An 18,321-nucleotide genomic window follows, 5' to 3' on the forward strand; every position below is an offset into this window, starting at 1 on the left:
GGAAGGATGTGGACGTGCAAGCATGGGTTCTTATTGCTTAAAGGACTAAATGGCGCGGACTTGCAGCTGAAGATATATATTACAATTAAAAATTGCTCGCGAAGAGATACATATGAGACATATATACGTGTATATCTTAGCGCTCGCATCTAAGAAGATTACGTATAGGACTCTAAGAGCCAATTAAGTATTCATTTATCTTCATCAAAAGTACTTGAGTCTATTCAAGGGATATATATTACAAAACAAACTAAAAATCTGAATGATGAAATTTTTGAAGTACTTGAGTCTATTCATGGGATATAGTATTAATATAAAAACTATGGTTAACCGAATATTATAAATAAAATTTTTTATTTAATTTTGTAAGGAATATAGTATAAATATAAAATCTAAGTAAAATTTGTAATATTGTGGGGTTAGAATCGTGACTTGAGGTTGTGGATACAAGTTATGGTTAGGTTGCTTGTTGAAAAACATTTTATTTGATAGATTTTTAATAGTGGAACCCACTCATAAGTTGACTATGCATGTCATCTCAACACCACATTATAATAAATAGACCCCATATGAGACACACCAGCCAATAAACGGACTCACTTAACACAAAACTAACAGATTTGCTTGTTGTTTTTTTATTAAATTAGAAAATGAGTAATTGAATTGATTTTAGATCCGAACCACACGATATTAATCAGTATTTAGCCATAATAGCTATCCTCTTTGTTCACGAAACACTCATCTAAGCATGATTAGAGAAATTATGTGGACTCCAAAGTAGATTGTCAGAAAGCAAATGACTGTCCCCAAAAATTCCTCATTTACGCTCCATTTAAGACTAGAGCACAAAGGCCCAAGCCCAGTAAAAAAATAAAAGATAATCCCAAACTGTCGTGCAATGTAACCGCGTTATCCACCTATATAGGGTCATCATAGGGTTACCGAGATACAAGTTCTTTCACTAACCCGATGGAAGGAAGGTGGCGCCTGTGCGAGCTTACTGAGCCTCCTCCTCAGCCCTTGCCTCATCCCGATCAGCCCTTGCCTCATCCTTCTCAGCCCTTGCCTCAGTCCGATCGGTCCGCTCCTCATCTTTCTCAGCCCTAGCCTCAGCCTTCTCAGCCCTTGCCTCCTCCCTGACAGATCAATGAAGGCTGAGGCAAGGGCCGAGAAGGCTGAGGCAAGGCTGAGAGGGATGAGGAGGAGCGGGCCGATCGGGCTGAGGCAAGGGCTGAGAGGGATGAGGAGCGGGCCGATCGGGCTGAGGCAAGGGCTGAGAGGGATGAGGAGCGGGCAGATCGGGCTGAGAGGGATGAGGCGGCTCAGAAAGGATGGTTTGGCTGGGGAAAGCAAGTGGAATAATGCATTAACTGTTGAATGTAGTGTTAGCTGTGCTATTGATTGGTATTCTTTCATTTAATCTTCTTGCAGGTCTGAGAGTGCTTTGAAGTACGGATGGTTTTTCATGTTTCTGGTAATGTTGTCTCAGATTTCTTTGAAGAGGAGGAGGTCAATCTGTTCTCGGTGAGGGTCCGTTTGCAATTTTCTGGTTCTGGTTGTGATGTATTTGGATGCGATGATTTGGTTTTTGAATCTAGTCAAATTTAGATTTGAAGGTAGGTTGACTTGAAAGGTTTTGTGGTTTTTAGATAGTCTTTGCAATTTTTGGCTGCGATTTAGTACATCTTAAGATCTGCGATCCTTTCAGTTTTGGATTCTCAGTGAAATTGAAGTGAATCGTGTTAAGTTTGTAGCTATTCAGTTTGAATTGGTAGAATCTCCATGGATTTGAAGTCTCTGTAATTGAATATGTGTTACAGTAGCTTGCGATAGAAATTTGTGATCTAAATCTCTACGTGTAAAAATAATCAGTCAGGACTTCATCTGAGTTGCTTGTAGAAACTGGTTTTTCTGTGTTCACCACCTTAGGTTTATATTTAGATTGAAAGGAAATGTTACAACATTCATTGGAAGATAGTTTTCTGAATATTTCAGTTTTCATGCTTCTTTCCTTGGTTGTTAGATCGATTTTGGTGAGTCGTAGCATGGAATGTGAAGTCATTAGGCACGGAGAAAGCCGTTGGTTTTGTATGTATAAACATAGAAACTATACCTGTTTGAGCTCTAATGCATTTGTATTGACCAGAATCATGGAAGCGTTGCTCCTGCCAAGAACTCCAGACTATCACCTCTGCCTCCAGAACGTGCTGGTTTCAATTATGGTATTGGTGAAACCGTTGATATACCTATTGATGGAAGTGGGGTGAGTTTAAATTTAAAGGCTGTTAATTAGATTACTTGTATTTGGCATAGTGTTTTTCTAATTTTAGTTGTTATTATTTGATTTAGGATTTGAAAAAGAGGGAGAGGGAACTCCAAGCTAAAGAAGCTGAACTGAGAAAGTGTGAAGAGGTACTTGAAAGAAATTCTAAAGTCTGATTGCATGGAAATTTAATACTCAGCTGTAGAGCACTGATGTTTGTCAACCTGTTTATCAAATTTTTATTTATTTATATATTTTTTTATAAAGAGACTGAAAATTTTCATAACTATCCTGAACATCAAGGATGTAGAGCACTGATGTTTGCCATTATGCATTTTTTTTTGGTGACTCTAGTTACAGATGAATAGGAGTATCTTGTGAGGACTAAATTTTCTGGGAATGATTTCTGAGATATTTACTTGAGTATTCTTAGAGCAGATTTTTTTTGTCTCTTGTTGATCTTTTTCTTACTTTACCTTTCCTACAAAAAAAAAAAAAACATGGCATCAAATGTTCCTGTAAATTTGTATTATAATTCTTTATTGGTCCATACAATACAAATTTCAACATTCATTTTTTTTTTTTGGTGCTTCATGTAGATTGTAAAACAGAAGGAGGATGCTGCAGCACGAGGTATTATGCCTTGCCTTTATTTTGCTGAAATATCAGTAGTCTTCTCATTGTTTGGGGTTAAATGAATGTGTTCAAAACCTTACCTGAAAACTAAGAAAGTGGATGTCCTCTGAAAGTTGATCACCTAGAGTGTTGACATGCTCTGTTTTGTTTTGCAGCTGGAATTGTTCTGGAGGAAAAAAATTGGCCTCCTTTCTTTTCACTCATCCATCATGATTTTGCAAATGAAATACCAATTCATTTACAAAGGGTGATGTATGTTGCATTTACAACATGGTTAGGTATGTCAACTGTTGCTTGATTTATAAATTGTCTGATAACATGTGTCAGGATTGTAATTGCATGCAATTGAAAAAAAATAAAAAAGATGTATACATGCGCTGGCTATAGTTTTCTCTAGTTGAAATCATGGCTGTTGGTGCCATGATGGTTGGCCTTGTAACATGGTGTTGAGGCCTCAATTTTGATGGCCTTAAAACTATAACGGTCAAAGATAATATAACTGATGTTTAACAGTTCTTGTTATTCTGTAATCCATATATCATTGCAAAAACTTGTCTTCTGCTGTCATGATTAGATTGTCAGGTAGACTGTATGAATAAGTTTTTCTACTATATACTGAAGACTTGATATTTATTGATGAATGGTGATGTAATGCAGGAATTGTTGCTTGCCTATTCTGGAATATAGTAGTTGTGACTACTGCCTGGATTAAGGGTGAAGGTGAGTACAGAGATATACTTTGTGTCTGTCCTGCAATTGCTTGAATATTAATTTTGGATCTGCTGTTTCGAGTTCGGTGAAATTGATTATTTCCTCGTATTGGTATAGGGGTGAAAATTTGGTTCCTTGCGGTTATATATTTCATTGCTGGGGCCCCTGGATCTTATGTGTTGTTGTACCGTCCTCTTTACTGCGTGTTCAGGTATTACTTTCTCTTGTTGATAAATTTGGTTGTTGATATCTTTTGTTGTTAACTACCAAGCTCCAGTTTTACTATTCCCCTGTTAAAAAGCCACAAAGAAATTCTCTGAAGCTTGGACATTGTGTTAGAGTATAATGAAGCAACTGTTCTCAGAGTGAACATGTTGCAATATGACACTATGTTCTGTTATTTATGATCAATCAATGTGTTTCAAATAAGTAATACATGCATTGTAGAATTTCCTCTCTCCTGACAATTTATGCTAATGCATGCGTACGTTTTGAAAGCAAGTGGAATAATGCATTAACTGTTGAATAGTGTTAGCTGTGCTATTGATTGGTATTCTTTCATTTAATCTTCTTGCAGGTCTGAGAGTGCTTTGAAGTACCGATGGTTTTTCATGTTTCTGGTAATGTTGTCTCAGATTTCTTTTTGTATTAGGTTTTGTTGTCTCAGATTTCTATTTGATAAAGCTGTCCTACATTTCTTGTTGCAATGTAGGTTTGCAGTTTACTCCAGGAATTTTAGCATAGCCCTTTACTTATATTTTCTTTTCCGTACAGATCCACATTGGCTTCTGCATCTTTGCTGCGGTTGCTCCCCCTATAATGTTCAAAGGAAAATCTCTCATGTATGTCGCTCGAAACATTAATTTGATTACTGAATTGCACAGATTTATACACAATAAAATTATATAACTAGTGGATGCCTAAGGAATTAAAATTGGGAATATGCTTGAACATTGTTTATCTACTTATGATTTACCTGTTGTGTGCTTTTGGAACAGTGGCATTCTGGCTGCAATTGATATTCGAAGTGATCATGCTTTGGTTAGGGTAATACTATAGAAGTCCGCTTATGATCTGACTGTCCATGTACCCTTCACTCATCTCAGATGCCTTCTTTTCTTTTAATGGTGTATAAAACCTATAAGCAGTTGGCAATATAATTTTGTAGTTTTCATATTCGTGTTATAGTATTAAGATCTGATGGCTGATACTGATGAATTTGTTCTGTTTATAGTTCTACTGTATTGGATTCGGCATGTTCTACAGAACCAGTGCTTAGCATCTGGATTATTCAGGTCTTGTTCTCCTTGTCAAACTGTCACGAAATGTTATGCATCATCTTTGGTTCTGTTGCAGCACTTGCTTCTTGATTTCTTTTAACACCTTTTTCTCTTTATATGTGCAGCAAGTATACATTTACGTCCCGGGAAGTGGTAAAGCTGCTAAAATGAAGTGTAAGGGAGCATGACAAGTTGGTGAGGGCAGCAGACAAGTTGGTGAGCAGCAGTATAAGGCAAAATTCTTTAGCTCTAGTATACCAATATTAAGTAATGCCGAAGATGACTCTAGGAAGGGATGACTACTGTCTTCAAGCTCCTCAGGCAAGACTGATATTGCTTTAATCTTTGCCTCACAAAATTCCTGAGCTCTAGTCTATCAATATTAAGTGACTTGGTGTATGACTAGAGGAGGTAGAGAGCATTGAGACAATTGTGATAGGAACTGTAACTTGGGATGAATGTGTATGCAATCCTGTTACACATTATATCAGCCAAGCCACCTTTTTGCAGTTCTGACAGACAGTATCTGTTATGACTCTTAAAGAATTAGATTCAATTCTAGAGCACATCATGCCAGCACGCCCCCCCTTCCTACAAACAAAATAACAGGATAGACTTTCTGAGCGGCCAAATGAAAGTGATATAAGTATGCAGAGATGACCCCCCATATGTTCAATAAACGAATAAGTACCATCTGTACTATCTAATTGAAAAGGAATGGCAACAAATATTTCCTTAAGGTCATTCCACCTCCAAAACTTGCACGTGCACAGAATAAGATCAGAATATCAGAACTTTTATTCAGCAGAAATGAAGGGGTATGGTTTGTTCACTTTTACAAATGCATGATTTCATTAGACAAAAGGGTCATTCCACCTTCAAAATGGGTTGTGTGCATGTGGAGAATTGTGTTTGGAACTTAGTTCTGCTGAATAAATTCTCATACAAGGGCTAGATTTTGCTTGCCATTATACTCACATGGGCTCATAAGTGAACATCCATCCACATGGACATCCTTAAGGCTGGTGGATTGAGGTTACCTTTAGAAGAAGCTGCGGAGTAGTTTTGGCACTTGCACTCCGGTTTGGAAGTAGTTACATGTGGAGTGCAAGTTGGAAAGCCAAAATCACTCTCAAAATTGTATAGAACTATTAGTATAGAAGTCTACTATCACATCACTGGTGTCAGGATCTAACCTTACAAAGACTGGGAGAATTTTCTGGATCTTTTGCAGGTGTACAGAGCATTGGTTGCAGCACTCCAGCCTGTAATCAGATTAAATATTGAATCACAACTTGTTTTACGGTGAGACATTCATTCACGACTTACAAGAAGAGTGTGTGGTAATACCTTTGCTCTGCCTGAAGATTGACTCCGACAGCTGGAGGTGCTGAAATGGTAGACCGTATAACTGGGCCAAAGACTGCTACTAGCTTCAACAGCATCTCCAATGACACATTTGCATGCCTGTACATTTGCAAAATTATAAATTTCTGTAAGAAACACAATCCACCACCAAAAATACCATCATGGGAATTTGACAGACCTTTTATCATGAAGACCATATCAACAGGCACATGATTCAATTCAAGTATTAAACTGCATGACTCTTATTGGTCAGGAAGATTTCAAAATGGTATTTACAATATATCATCAAGAATAAATTCTCCCAAGAAATAGTATAAAAGACAAACTCCTAACAGCCTCATTTTAATATTAGTTTCTTTCAAAGGTAATCTCCCTATAATCATATCATCTAAAAATGTTAGGAAGCTACAATATGACTCCCATATTAAAATGGAGTCGTCCTTAATTATTGGAAACAGTTAGCAGAGTAATTTCGTTCCTCTGTCAGTACTCACTATTAACCATACATAGTAGCAATTCTCATGTGTCAGATTTTTACCACTTCCCCCAAAAATTCCTACACTTAAGAGTATCTCATCCATTAAATAGTTACCTCTCAATTTTGCTATCAAGTAAGCCCAGAAGCACAGGCAGCAAACAAGAAAAGAGATCTAATGTCAGAATATCCATTTTCTCCAGGAGAACACTAATCACATCTGCTTGTACCTGCACCATGATCAGATCATTATTAGAAAACCAAATATGGAGAGAAAAACACCGGACCTTTAAGACCACCGGAATCAGTACAAGTAACACACGAAATTATCCAATAAATACCCACCGAATGATCTGGCAGCTTTCTGATAGCACTGATAGCACCTTTAATATCATTTCGTTCCCAAAAATGCCTCACCACCTGCAGTTTGCACAAAGGGGGCAGCAACAGAGAAATATTCAAGTAATTCAAATATGACTCATTACAGCATAGAAAGATATGCAATACTATGACATTGCACCTATACATTAGCCCAGCGTAAAATCATTACGATAAATGAAGCAATTCACATGCCATTAATAGTACGCATTAGTATAGAATACTAGATTGGAGCAAATCTGAAAACAAAATACAGGCTTCCAACACTTTACAAGCATATGTGGTAAAGTTATCGTTATTAGGTTGCAGTCTCAACAAAACCTGTATTTCAGAAAAGTTTAGTAACAGGTTGTGTCATTACTCATAAATGACACGAACATGCACCAAAAGATATATGTACCTGCAGTTTTGTCAGGCTGGATTGAACGGTACTTAGGAATGCATCATGAGTTTGCATCAGATCTTCAGCAGGATCATTGTTTGCAGATGACATGTGCCTCCCAGAAATTTGAGGTTCTTCTTCTCGCTAACCAAACAAGAAATACAGATCAAGTTCCAGATTGATACAGTAGCGATAAGCACATGACAATTAATATTAAGGTTCTTATTCTTCTGCATTTCTCTAAAGGTCTAAGCTAGTATACTAACTTCATATATTCGATACCATATACGATAGTATTTAATAAACAAACTTTATTATGTTTCAAAAAGATAAAAATAAACAAACTTCATTAATTCATGATCTGACTAAGTGTTCGTTTTCAGCCTAAAGCTTGTATTAGGTGCTTCTTCTATATTAATTAGAAACTGAAACTTCAAATGTTCTCGATGCCACTACCATGGACAGTTGCAGTTTAGAAAAGCGATGTTTAGGAATAGAAGATACCTGCATGGTGAATGCTTTATCCATTTCATGTATCACAGGACTACATATGCTAGTTGCTTGATCATCAGGCATCACAGGACTAGATATGCTACTTGCTTGATCTTCAGGTATCACAGTACGAGATATGCTGGTTGCTTGATATTCAGCCATTCAGGTATCACAGGACCAAATACGCCAGTTGCTTGATCGTCATTGCTACTAAATCTCTCTCTCCTTTCAAATCTCTCAACCAGGGTGCGAGTCCTTCCTGGTACAACGGCAACTGCCAAAAGTGGAATCTTAAGAAATCAAGTTGCATCCACTACTATGTTACATACAACCAGAAGTAAGGTAAGCATTAACAAACCTCCATTGACAACTTTAACGGGGCTCACTTCCTTGCTGTTATTGAGGGATCTATTTCCTGAAACATTAACAAAATAAGTCACTACTCACAATAGAAATGTTAAAAACTCAAAAAATAAAGAATAAAAAACTAAAAAAGAATGAATGAAATAGTAACTGGACTTCACACATAAAATTGGGGAAATTTACAGAGAAAGCAATACTAAGGACCTTAGGAGAATAAAGGCTCCGATAGCAAAACAAACTTCCTGAGGCCAGTTGCATAATATATTGTTCAATCTAGATTGTTAAAATGAGTATAGCTCAAGTAGGCAATGGGCGAATTGTCAGCTAAAGGCTTTGATAAGCAAGAACAGATTAAGATATTTAAGTTTGGTTTCTAAATAGATGACTTTATAAAAGAACCATAACTTACTGGTTTCCTGATCAGAGGGCCCCTTCAGTGATAATACTGCTTCAAATTTCTCTTCTACACTCTTGACTGCAGAATGTTTTTGCTTACAGGCCTCTCTATCACTATCTTCTGATACAGGTTTGATTTGAGAACTGAGACCCACTGCACCATCCAATTGACTCGTCATACTGCTGAAAGTTTCAGATTCAACGGCCAACGGTATCTTATTTTTCAGAAAAAGTTGGAAACTCCTAACAGGCAGTTGGAAGATTTCAAAATGGTATTTATAATATATCATCAAGAACAAATTCTCCCAAGAAGATAGTATAAAAGACTAAAACTAGGCGAAATATCCATTAGTAAATAAATTAGAAAGATAATATTTAGTAGACCTCACTAAGTAACTCAGAGTCTTTCTAAGTCATTTAGATTACAAAGATATGTCTTGTACCGGGCCACAGTTGGCACCATTTGTAATTGTCTTCAAAAAACGAGGGGGATCAGATGCCAAAGAGCTGCAAAGAAAAAGTAAGATTAACCAAAGAAAGTTGCCAATCAATACCAACAATACTTCAAGGACAAAATGAAATCAAATAGTCATGAATCATTAGTACCAGCAGTCAGCAGCCTTTCCTAATCACAAATAATTAGAGGTCGGAACTGAATTCCATATGGGAATATCCACATAAATATGATCTCTTTTTTCTTTTTTGGTCTGACAATGATACAATCTCTTACAAGGCTCAACATATACTGCCACCAGCAACCCTTCTATTGAAAAAATAAGGCAGGGAAAGGGGGGAATCGAAGAAGATATATAAGATCCATACCTACATACCTATACTGAAAATGGCTTTGGAAGACATTCAGCACATGTTCCACTAGTGGAAGTAACATGGTTATTAACTGATCTCTATTCCCCGGCACATTTCCACCATCGTGATATACCTCCTATATAATCAACGAATCAATTAGAAAACAGATGCTTCATGATCAAAAAAATAAAAAATAAAAAAGCATATAATTTTACTACTCCAGAGAGTGTGTGATTTAAATGGTGATAGACATAGAACATATGGCTTCTAACTGACATTAGCTCATTACTTTTGCCGGGGAAAGTTCATGAAGTCGTTCTTCTTCTGACCTTACAAAATTGGCAAAGCTTAATGCTCAAAATATCTAACAGCTAAGCACAAACGGTATCAGGAAAACTATATCCTTCCAAATATTTCGTTCAAGGGGATTTCCATTATCCACAACCTGCAGACATAAAAACAAGTTATTCCTTTCAACATAAAAACAATGAGAAGATAGTGATGTATCATTGTATCCTCTGCGAAGAGTGCTAAAAGGTATCAACCTAACAATGGCAGGTTCATGTTGGTAGGCTACAGGTAGAAGTAAACTAAACATGACCAGAGAGACAAGTTTGAAACAAGTCATGGACTTTGTCTGCTGCTGATTTTCACCTAATCAGAAAAGCTTTTGCACACAAACCTTTTGAAGGACATTCAAATAAGCATCACCCTCTGGGAGTTCCAGTAACATGGCACCAGCAAGGGACTGTTTAAAATTTCTCTTTATAAATTGACAAGCTATCAAACAAGGTGCTCCACCCAACAGAACGAAACACTTTGCCCTGAAGTAACTCCAAAACCATTGCAGCACCTTCTTGACTAGAAGCCTGAAATGAAAGTATGATCATGGACATCAAACTATTTCGTGACAAAGCATGCTTAAAAGTATTAACCAGCTCAAACATGTACGTCTTCACACACCAAGGTACTCAGCATATTCAAGAGAGCCACAAGAGTTTGAAAATTTGTATCGTCCTCTCCAGCAAAGTTCACAAATGTCCACAAGACGTCATTGCCAGACAACTGCTCTGGGTCCTTCTGGAAAAAATTATTTACAAAAGAAAGTACATATGAGGTCCAACGGATAAGCAAAAGCAGAGCCATGGATGGTAAAAAATAAAAAATAAAAGAGCATATAAACTGTTAACTTGAACTAAACTATACAAAACTAGACAGTTCCTCAGCCCTCAGGTATTTAATTTTTAGTTCAAACTTACCCGATAAATTCCACTCACAAACTCCAAAAGAGAGACAAGTGGTAGAGGACCACTTTCAGAGGCTTGTGCAGTTTGGTTACTATCATGCGAAAGCTCATGTGACCCAACCAGGCAGTATGGACTAAGCACGCTCATAGTCCTCTCCTTTAATTCTTTGATTCTTTGACCTGAAAGGAGTTGAAACAGAAAACTAAATTTTGGAAAGGAGGGGGTAGAAGAAAATAATCCAAATACACAGGTAGAACAAATTAATACAAACTAGATTGACTTTATACTGAATGAAAAATATAAACTGACCTTGTCTCTGGCAAGTGGGTGAGTAAGAAGCAGGTGAATAGGTGATCAACTTCTGAAGACAGGCGTTGTACATATTCTGCACATGTTACACCATCCTTACAGGAATGCCAATGAAAAACAATAAAGGGTTGTTTCTATTCAAAAGGAAAACAATGTAGGAAATGCAATACTGTAGATTAACCCCATTTGACACCATCCACTAGAAAAAGTAGCAATCCCCTAAAAGGCGTCAAACAGCCAATTAACCAATCATAGAAAACCAACTTATTCAATGGGACTAGATGTAAGGCTACTTGGGTAACATGCTAGCATTATGACATTGCAACTGGAGCACCGGGGTTAGGATTTAGGTGACAAGAAGACGAAGCAACATGTTAAGCATTTGTCGCAACTATTAAAAAAACAGAATTCAAAGCATAAGCCAACCTCATATGCTGCAGTTTTAAGAAATTTATCTAATATAAACTGGAAGACGTACGTTCTTTGAAAAAAACACTTCCAAGCACAACTGTAGATAACCCAAATCACTTGATGAACCACTTGAAATAGAATCCCTTCCAGTAAGAGCATCTTCTATTAACATCTAGTGTACATCCCAAGCCGGCCTTATGGTAAAGCCCTCAAGATTTGGATCATTTCCGGCTGCCATTACCTGAAGCTCAAATGATGAGCAGCAATGTCCAAACACAAGGTTCATAAACAACAAGAAGAAAAAATCACAATATTTTTTTTTTTTTTTAACAATTTCATGAAATTTATGTCAAAAAGAGGCACCTGGGACAGAACAGATGCTTTATCAGGTGCTGCACTCAGAGTGTCTGGTACGAAAGCGATCACAAAAGAAAAAAGAAGACTGAATGTAATCTGCAAAAAACGTGAAATATATGAATAGCAAACACTAATAGACAAAAACATACTACTTGATAAATGGATACGCATAAAATCGTGTTTGCGAGAAGAGAAGCAGAAGTAAATCATTCAACATAAAGGATGGAACATCCCGCCATTTTATGGTGTCATTAGTCCCACTAAGTTCAGAAGCACTATATTTATAAACGAGAAATTTATCCTTTACATTCTTTGGACCTGCAAACAAGATATAACAAAAGGATATTAACATGAACTGTCTCAACAAAAGACAGCATGGGAAAGTCATTGCTTAGTACCGTCACTATCCTTGGTTTTGTTCAAACAAGCATATAATACATATGATTCCAACAAAAGCTATATATAGCCAATACAACAGAAAACTAATTTAACACAATATACACACACACACACATCGAGTCAATCAAAATGCATCCAAAGTCCTCTATGCAATATGTAATCTAAAAAAGGTCAAGATCTAGCACTGTAGCCATCAATTAGGCAGCATTAAGCATAAAATTGGAACATCCCATCTGTGGAGTCAACTCTTCGAATGTTGTAAAAAAGCAATGCTATACTGTAATAACAAACCCATAAACATGTTGCTTACTTGTCTGCACAACCAGAATAGAAAAAACGAGGCAATGTCCAAGTATGAGCCTTCACAGCTTGTCGTACAACAAAAGCACCTCTAGAATCGAGAACATATCGTTCAGAATGAGGCCCACCCAGGCCATGCCAGCTGGTTCTTCTCGATTAAGTTCCTACAATGAAAACCAATAAAGTTCCTTAAAAGTACATCAAACAATGACAGTAATTGTGAATTTAATCAAAAGAAACTAATCACGGTGACATTTGAGACAAATTCAGAGTTGCTTCCATATTACCATATCAATGATAGAAGAAGATTCCTTTTTGAAAATTGATAAATACTTTTGTGAAGTGATGGAAGAAGATTGGCAGAAGAGTAACAATAAGTTGCCTTTGATAATCTCAGCAATACATAAACGTCAGAAGCAATTGGTAGCATAATTATCATCTCAATTGGGAAAACCCAATGTTAAAGAAAAGACATGACAAGAGACATCAGTACGTTGTCAACATATTCCTCAACTCTAATAAAACTAGAGTAATTCTAGATGTTATGCTAATTTCAATATTTTGACATCCCAGTGCAAGCAGATTGGACTAAATCACAGACACAAGTAAGACACTGTCGAACAAATTCTCGACAGAATATCCAAAACCCAAGACAGAGGGAAAACCATTCCAAACCTTATCTCTAATATTAACCTCTGTCTAAGCCCACGACTGATAAGATTTTCCAAATATATTTGAATGTCAGATACAACCATCAGGTTCAAGTCCCTGACCAAGCACAACAGCCTGTGAAAGCAATAGTATGTTAGGAATAGAATGAAGAGATCAAAGTAATAGGTAAAAGGATAGGTAGGATCAGGAGGGAGATACCCTTAAAAGTGTATAGAGACCTCTTCTCTTAGTGTAGCAGAGCAACACTTGAGCTTCCAACTAGGAATGGATCGATTAATTATGCAGAAATACCTCTGGAGTCTGGACTATAACATGATAAATGATAATATTGGCAGAGTGTGGTCGTCCTGTTCTCTTTTCTACCTTGATTTGATAGTTGAACAACAGCACGGCCACTTAGCAGACTGAACAAATAATATGAAGACCCCTCTATTGATTCAGTTACAGATTGGTTTTCAACAACCATACTTGATCTAATAAGAATGTTTTTTTCTTGTACTCCTCATTTTATTTGCTTTTCCAGTTTACCTCTCTTTTTTCTTTCTTTTGTGACATGAAGAGTGATGTTTTTTTGATCTGGTGAGAGACTTGCAGGAACTTCCACTCACACACAAAACATTTTGCAAAGAAATAGGTGCAGGACCTCCATATGGGACTAATGCTTAAACATTCAGATTCAGTAGTATATAAATAGTGATACTTTAGAGTCTCAAAATAAGACCATTGAAGACATACGGTTACATACATATGCGAATAATGACAACTACTCAGCATATTACATTAGACATACGTGAATAATTACAACTACTCACATATTATTACATTAGATTAAGGGCACCCTTAAAATAAAACAGCAAAATAAATTCACTTGGATGCTTAAGGCCTCTGTTTCTCTTCAGTCTCTTTCCACTCTCCAGAGAAGAAGGCTTCCTCAAACCTGCAATAAAACCAGAAACAATGGTGTAAGTGAGAGAGGGGGGAGGGGGAGAGCAAGAGTTTAAAAAATCAACAGAATATATACAGTTGTTAAGGATTGAGAGCAAGAGTTACAACGCATAAGGTGTCCCATTCATCATATGAAAATCATAGATATTTTGGTCCAAGACTCAAGGTGCCTCATTTATCAATTGACATGATTAAATTTTCAACATAGTAAACGGATTCTTATATGAGAATTAGCAACCCGCTCGGATTGAAGATCGATTGGTCCTAGGGTTGTCCTTCCTTTAATCTTTCCTATTTTCTCGTGAATTTTTTGTTCAGTATTAATTTTGATGGAAGCTAAGTAAACAGTAGCCTAATTTCAATGTCATCAACAGCCAAAATATACGAATACAGAACAACAACAACAACAAGAGGCCACCGCCGAAGAGAGAAAACTAAAGATTGCGTGTGATTACACAAAAATAATAGATCAATTCAGCAGTAAGAAACGATAAAATTGAAAAAACACTAATAATAATTATCAGAAATTCTTAAGGAAAGAGATTTAGATCTAGAATGAATGAATGATAAAGAAGAAATTCTTACTTGGCGACCTCCCTTTCCGTTTTGACGACGCGTACGAGCAAGGGGGTCGTCCCCAAAAAAAAGATGGCAAAAGATGCACAAGTTGCGGCTTTGACAGCGAGTTCCACCTTTGCACGAAAGGAGGGATCCGCCATCGCATAGCCCTCTCTGAGAGAGAAAACTTTTGACCACATCGTCATTCTTGCCAACATCTATCTACTGGGATTTTAGGGTTCCACAACGTTTATATAGCTTCCCACATACCACTCAGATATACTTGGGCCCCAAATCTACAACTACTCCGTTAAAGGGCCCAACACAACTACTTCATTTGTATACCTTTGATATTAAGATTGTTTTGACTGTTAATATGTACTTTCCAGGTGTCGGATGCAACTGCTTTTCTTTCTGAAATTGTATCGGAATACTGTACTGGAGCCAAGGCATTGGTGCCAGAACAGGAAACTTCTACAGGTTAGTGATTCGCTGCCATGTTAAAACTATTTATTAAAACGTGGATGCATGATTAATTGGGTATGGTTAACCTGATAGGATTAGTAAATAGGGTATGGGAAGATCACGTAAATGAGGTTTCTTTTATATCTATAGACGTGGTTATTGCAGGAGAGCGATGTGGAGCCTGGACTTGTAGGAGTTTGGTAAAAGGCACCCTTGATTGATTCATCTTTTTATGTATCTGCTAGTGTTGATTCGTGATCAAGGCATAATTAGGGCCCCTGTTTTGGGATATTCTTAGCATAATGTACATTTTTTATTTATTTTAAAGGTGCTGGTGTATCTGCTTTGAACTTTCATAATGCTCAGTGTCGGCGCTCATCTATAATTTTAATATATTTAGACTGCTGATTTGAGAGTAGATCTATTACTGGTATCTCATACAGACTGGATTGATTTTGCAGGGTAAACGTGGTACCGGAAAACAACCGTTTCAGCTTCCTGATTTCATTGCTGCAACTGGAATTGAGAAAATTAGACAGGTAAATTGGTCATGGGGCTTTTTATTTTGATTACTCGTATTTAGGTCACCTATTTGCTTGTTATATTTAAGTAATTTGTCTGTGTAACTCGTTATAATTAGGTCATCCACACGTGTTCGTACAGCTGCTAGTATCCATTCTAAAAGTTCCCGTAGTCATGAATGGCATTTCTGTTCTGTATTATTTGAACCAATCATGCATAACATTGATCTGTATTATTCTACCTAGATAGGTTTTGAATGCAACATCTAGGCAACTTTGGCATCATGCTAAAATATAATTGTGGTTTCTTTTGTGCTCTTCCTTCTTTTATCTGGCAGGGTTGAACTTTTTAAAGATTCCCACTTCGATATTTGTTTGTCTACTGCAGGCATACATTGAAAAAGAAGATAGTAAGAAGTCGAAGCAAGTGCACCAAGAATGTATGCAGCCAAAGATGGCAAAACAGATATTGATTATCAGGTTTGCCTTTAATATATTTGGCATCAAGTCTTTGGACTCTTATTTTAATGCTCTTCCGTAATGTTTTATTAATAAGATTATGGCTATCTGTGTTTTAGGCTCTTTATGATGCCTTTTTCAAGTACCAAATATGCCAGAGCTCACAACACTTGGTGATCTGTACCATGAAGGGAAAGAGTTTGAGGTATTATCCGTGCTTCAATAATATTCTTGCTCAAGAATATGTCTCTGGTGTTGGTAAAATTTATTACTCGTCTTTTTGCATTCTTATGATGGAGTACTCATGCATAACCAAGTAAATGAAGAAAACACTTCAAGCAAATAATTCCTTTTTCTATAATTGTACTATTTTTCCTTGTGAAACTGCAACTTCATGTTGTTGATTTTGTTCCCTTTTTTCTTTTCTTTTTTTCAGGAAATATTAAGAGCGATGAAGCCAGAATTGCTGTCATATGAACTGAAAGAAGCTCTTCTTCTCTTTAGCTCTGGTTTTTGAACTGTATGTTAATGCTGGGTATTGTATTTCTATTCCAGAGATATGGTCCCCCTCATTATATCCACATTTGAAAATCCCTGGACTGAATGCTCCATCCCCGCCGGAGCTAGCTTTGGTAATCATGTAGGTGGCTGTGGAAAGCCTCTGTTTAAGAAGTTTTTTTAAGTGCTCGGCATTTCTATCATATGTACGGGATCTAAACTTCTTTATTCAATTATTGATTTTTCACTAACAGCTTTTCTTTGGTTTCTTAATACTATGGCCAACCATTGTATGGAGACGTGTTTGGTGTTCAGCAACAAGATCAGCCTAATTATGAGGTATGGCTTGTGATTTGGACAATCAGGTTTCACTAGTGCCTACAAAGTTGTAATTGGCATTAGACTGTATCATTTGCATGTTATATAACGTTACATTTCTGTTCCTTCTGAAATTTAGGAAGAGCCAGTTGATAAGACAAAGCATTTGGGTGATTTGGAGAGAGAGGAAGAAGAGGAAGAACCGATGGAGGGCAAAGATCTAGAAGATGGTATTGAATCTGTAGATAGCCTTTCAAGGTATCCTTGTTTATTTCCCATTTTCATTTTGTTTTAATATCGTTGTAAAGTTCCTTATTTTGTAGTTCCCTTTGTAGTTTAACATGCTGGTAATTTTGAGAGAACTCCTTTTTCCTTGGGTCATTTGCACTTGAGGTAATTTTCTGAGTTGGTTCAATTTTTCTAACAAACTTCCGCACTTCCTTCTCAGTACTCCCACTGGCAATGAGAAACCTGATGTCATTGACCTTCACAAGCAGCAGAGAAAGGAGCCTGAAAGACCTTTATACCAAGTAAGTACGATAGCAGACACTTTCTTTAACGACTAACACGTGTTGTCGGTAGCAATCTAAAAGGATGGATCTTCTGAGAGGTCAGAAAGCATATAAAGTGGATGTTACTACAACCTGAAGAGTTAGAAGCTATGGAGAACGTCTTGCCTGAAAAGTAACTTTGAGTTTCAAATTTTTCCACTTTGAGAACTAGTTTGTGACTTGTAATGTTTTCCACAGGTATGAACAAGCAAGGGGGGAGAAGAAGCTGCGAAGTCAGCGAGAGGATTTCAGTGACATGGTTGCGGAGGTGGTGTGTGCCTCTCGGGTGAGGTTTGTTTTCAGTTACCTTTGTTTTCCATAAAATTATAATAAGATCTTTTAAGTTTGTTTTCAGTCGAAGATGTCATACATGAGATATCTGAGTTCTATCAAGTTTTGCAAGAAGCCAAGCAGATTACAGGTGACGGTTACAAGAATAGCGGGGAAGTGAACAGGTACCAGACGACATTCAGGGATAGATGTAGACGTTTTGGGCAGGGTGTGTTTTGAGATTTATATGGTGTCTGCGTCCTAGTTGTATTAGATAGTAACGAAAATGTGATATTAACCTTTTTGGGGTATGATCTCTAATAACCAGCAGCTAAAGCCCATATTCTATTGACACTACTCAAATAGTTTCAACGAACTTATATTTCTACTGTAAAATTGCGGCAGGTGTGTGATATTTCATCCGTCCAGTACTGCTGTTAAGTTTATTTCCCGCATAGTAGCAATTTGTGTTTTGTGTTTTTTTTTTCTT

At 36.9% G+C, this 18,321-nt stretch overlaps 1 protein-coding gene, 1 long non-coding RNA gene and 2 pseudogenes across 9 annotated transcripts; 2 read left to right on the plus strand and 2 right to left on the minus strand.

Annotated features, from left to right (window-relative positions):
• The first annotated feature begins 971 nt into the window (after positions 1-971).
• On the plus strand, positions 972-5,629 carry LOC112202375 (annotated as a pseudogene).
• Positions 5,356-10,963, minus strand: LOC112202377 (katanin p80 WD40 repeat-containing subunit B1 homolog KTN80.1). 7 transcript variants are annotated; one of them, XM_040507223.1, is made up of 15 exons: positions 10,811-10,963; positions 10,515-10,631; positions 10,234-10,420; positions 9,881-9,996; positions 9,575-9,687; positions 9,188-9,251; positions 8,758-8,898; positions 8,344-8,400; positions 7,998-8,259; positions 7,512-7,637; positions 7,079-7,153; positions 6,851-6,963; positions 6,241-6,357; positions 6,087-6,155; positions 5,356-5,481 (listed from the first exon to the last, which is right to left on the minus strand). In XM_040507223.1, exons 9-15 carry the CDS (start codon positions 8,145-8,147, stop codon positions 5,373-5,375), a joined length of 759 nt encoding a protein of 252 aa, XP_040363157.1. In that variant the 5' UTR covers positions 8,148-8,259; positions 8,344-8,400; positions 8,758-8,898; positions 9,188-9,251; positions 9,575-9,687; positions 9,881-9,996; positions 10,234-10,420; positions 10,515-10,631; positions 10,811-10,963; the 3' UTR covers positions 5,356-5,372. The 7 variants fall into 7 exon arrangements, with proteins under 7 accessions (XP_040363157.1, XP_040363160.1, XP_040363158.1 ...); XM_040507226.1 differs by having other exon boundaries at positions 9,567-9,687; XM_040507224.1 differs by having other exon boundaries at positions 9,828-9,996.
• A 766-nt stretch (positions 10,964-11,729) lies between these two features.
• LOC121049556 lies at positions 11,730-12,982 on the minus strand. Of its 2 annotated transcripts, XR_005800725.1 has the most exons (4): positions 12,862-12,982; positions 12,585-12,738; positions 11,882-11,971; positions 11,730-11,759 (listed from the first exon to the last, which is right to left on the minus strand). It is a non-coding gene; the product is annotated as an uncharacterized LOC121049556 (long non-coding RNA). The 2 variants fall into 2 exon arrangements; XR_005800724.1 differs by lacking the exons at positions 11,730-11,759; positions 11,882-11,971 and adding an exon at positions 12,109-12,193.
• A 2,159-nt stretch (positions 12,983-15,141) lies between these two features.
• Positions 15,142-18,015, plus strand: LOC112202952 (annotated as a pseudogene).
• Positions 18,016-18,321: the final 306 nt, after the last annotated feature.

The sequence above is a fragment of the Rosa chinensis genome, chromosome 5, assembly GCF_002994745.2.
Source record: "Rosa chinensis cultivar Old Blush chromosome 5, RchiOBHm-V2, whole genome shotgun sequence".
In the NCBI taxonomy this organism is placed as follows: Eukaryota; Viridiplantae; Streptophyta; class Magnoliopsida; order Rosales; family Rosaceae; genus Rosa; species Rosa chinensis.